Consider the following 2,500-nt stretch of genomic DNA (forward strand, 5'->3'; position numbering starts at 1 on the left):
TGCAAAGGCAACTTTGCCGGCATTATATCAACCCATCAAAAATAATGCTATGGAAACATTTAAACGTAGAAGAGAGAGAGTCAATGAAGAATCTACTCACAAATGAGTAAGTTATCATTATTTCACAGTTATTTTGAATATTGCAAGATACATATAATAATCAAATATCTTTATGACAATACACTGGTACATGATCATATATACAAACATATGCACATGCACAAATTATAGGCCTACTGAGAGAGAGAGAGAGAGAGAGAGAGAGAGAGAGAGAGAGAGAGAGAGAGAGAGAGAGAGAGAGAGAGAGAATTCACAACATTTCCTGTAACAATCATCTTGAGTCTTGTAAATAATATATTTTATATTGTCAGTTTCATCATTATCATCATTGTCACAATTTTTCTCATAAGTCGGCTAAACATCTCATTTTTCGTTAATATTAATTTCCATATAGTACGAAATTATTCTTTTTTACTTCTTGTTTTTGACATCATCATCATCATCAACTTGATAATAAAATTCCCAATCAAATCCAATAACTATTTCTTTCTTCTCTTTTCTTCTCTTTTGAACAGTTGTAAGGAATACAAAGGCATCTGGGACCCAACGTTCCCAATCCCTCCAAATATTAGGATCCTTCGTGTGAGACTTATAGACCAACCCAGTCTCGACGACTTCTGTCGATCTTTGGAAAAGACCAAGGAGATTAGAATCGAATCAATAGGTAAGTAAGAATAACAGATTTTCTCTGTTCCTTTCCTCTGAGTGACATTATAATACCTCGTCTCCTTTCCCTCATCCTGTCATTCATTGTTAATATTGTTGTTATCATTATCTATATCATTGTTAACATCATTGTTATCATCATTATTACTCTATAGATGTAGAACATTATATTCAGAGGTCTCAATCAAGTTTTATTTTTTTTTTCACAAAAAGGAAAATATTGTTTTCATCTGATTTGAATTTGATATAAAAGCTTTAAATGTTAAGTTTTAATTTCTTTCCTTCCATATATTAAAAGGAAATGTTTCATTTAAATGGTGTTGATATTAATTAATAATGATAGAAATGAATCATTGTGATCATGATTGTAGTGAATAGGAAACTGATATCGGCACCAGTCATGAGTCTTAAAGCGGGGTTTACACGGGCGAGCAGCTCGTCGAGCCCGGTTGTCGAACCTACTTGTAGAACGGCTGGAAGAGCTTTCAGACAGTACATAGAACCTCAGTGTGCCTCGTGCTAAAACAACGTCAACATGTCTCTCGACCAGGACGATTTGATAGCCATTGCTTTAGCAGTGGCACTAAGAAGGAAAAAAAAAAAGATCAAAAGAGAAATTTTCATATACCAACTTGCTTGTTGCTTTAAAATTAGAGCCTGATGACTGGCGCAATTATTTGCGTATGGATGAAGACACGTACATTGATCTACCGAATCGTGTCAGCCCTTTCATTACTATGAGGAAGGCCAGAACTCCACATGAAAGACTGAGTGTCCGCTATTCCCTTGTTTCTGGCTACTTTATTGGAATAGTCTTTTGATTTAACTTTCCATAAAGCTGGATGAGCTCGATATGCATGTATGAAATCAAGTACGACTTCCTTCTCATTCTTACTTTCATTAATGGCAGCAATTATGCATTTCTTTGATGATGTTTCCTCTAGCAGGTTTGAATAACAACTGAGGTTCGATGCTCGACACCCGTTCACACGTTCACACCGCTCGTCAAACAATGTAGCTCCGCCCACAAAAGTCAAGATGAGCCTGACTTTCATCGAGCCGTTCGATGAGCGCGCTCGACAACCAAATAGCCCGTTTACACGCTCGAACATCAATTCAAACACAGGGTTGTCGAGCCAGGCTCGACGAGCTGCTCGCCCGTGTAAACCCCGCTTTATGCGAGCCGCTTGCAATGCTCACTTGCACACACACACACGCACACACACACATTAACTCCCGCACGCACACGCAAACGCACACACACACACACACACACACACACAAACGCACACACATTAACGCAACCTCAAAGAGACAATGGCCGACATTGCTCTACTGTGTTTAGTTCTTTTGCCTCTAATTCATTGTTGCAGTTATTATTATTCCCATTTGACCTTTTCCTTTAGAATCTTAAGAAAGAAACAGAGAGAAAATGTTCAGTTATGATTATCATTTTTTCAACGTTCTTCTTCTTCTACTTCTTCTTTCTCTTTCAGGTATTCGCTTCAGTATCAACGACGTCAGCAGCGTCAGTCGCCCCATCCCTTTCTTGGAGAAGGATCCAGATGTCCTTGTCGCCGTCACCGACGTCAAGGAAGAAGACATCGAGAAGGTTGGGGACATCCTTCGGACATTGCAACCACAGGATGCAAGGAGGTGAGGAGACATCATTCCTTAAGAGAGAGAGAGAGCTGTCATTTTATATATATATATATATATATATATATATATATATATATATATATATATATATATATATATATATATATATATA

General features: G+C 37.5%; 2 protein-coding genes across 2 annotated transcripts in view; one reads left to right on the plus strand and one right to left on the minus strand.

Annotated features, from left to right (window-relative positions):
* Positions 1-2,500, minus strand: part of LOC137637358 (uncharacterized) — a 205,885-nt gene that overhangs the window by 138,639 nt on the left and 64,746 nt on the right. The gene's annotated exons all lie outside the window — the stretch shown is intronic.
* The window catches only part of LOC137638857 (uncharacterized), a 57,081-nt gene that overhangs the window by 52,525 nt on the left and 2,056 nt on the right, over positions 1-2,500 (plus strand). The window contains exons 4-5 of the mRNA XM_068371269.1: positions 576-724; positions 2,223-2,382. Of these exons, the coding sequence (XP_068227370.1) occupies positions 576-724; positions 2,223-2,382 (309 nt within the window). The remainder of the gene's footprint in view (positions 1-575; positions 725-2,222; positions 2,383-2,500) is intronic.

This window comes from Palaemon carinicauda, chromosome 3 (assembly GCF_036898095.1).
Source record: "Palaemon carinicauda isolate YSFRI2023 chromosome 3, ASM3689809v2, whole genome shotgun sequence".
Lineage (NCBI taxonomy): Eukaryota > Metazoa > Arthropoda > Malacostraca > Decapoda > Palaemonidae > Palaemon > Palaemon carinicauda.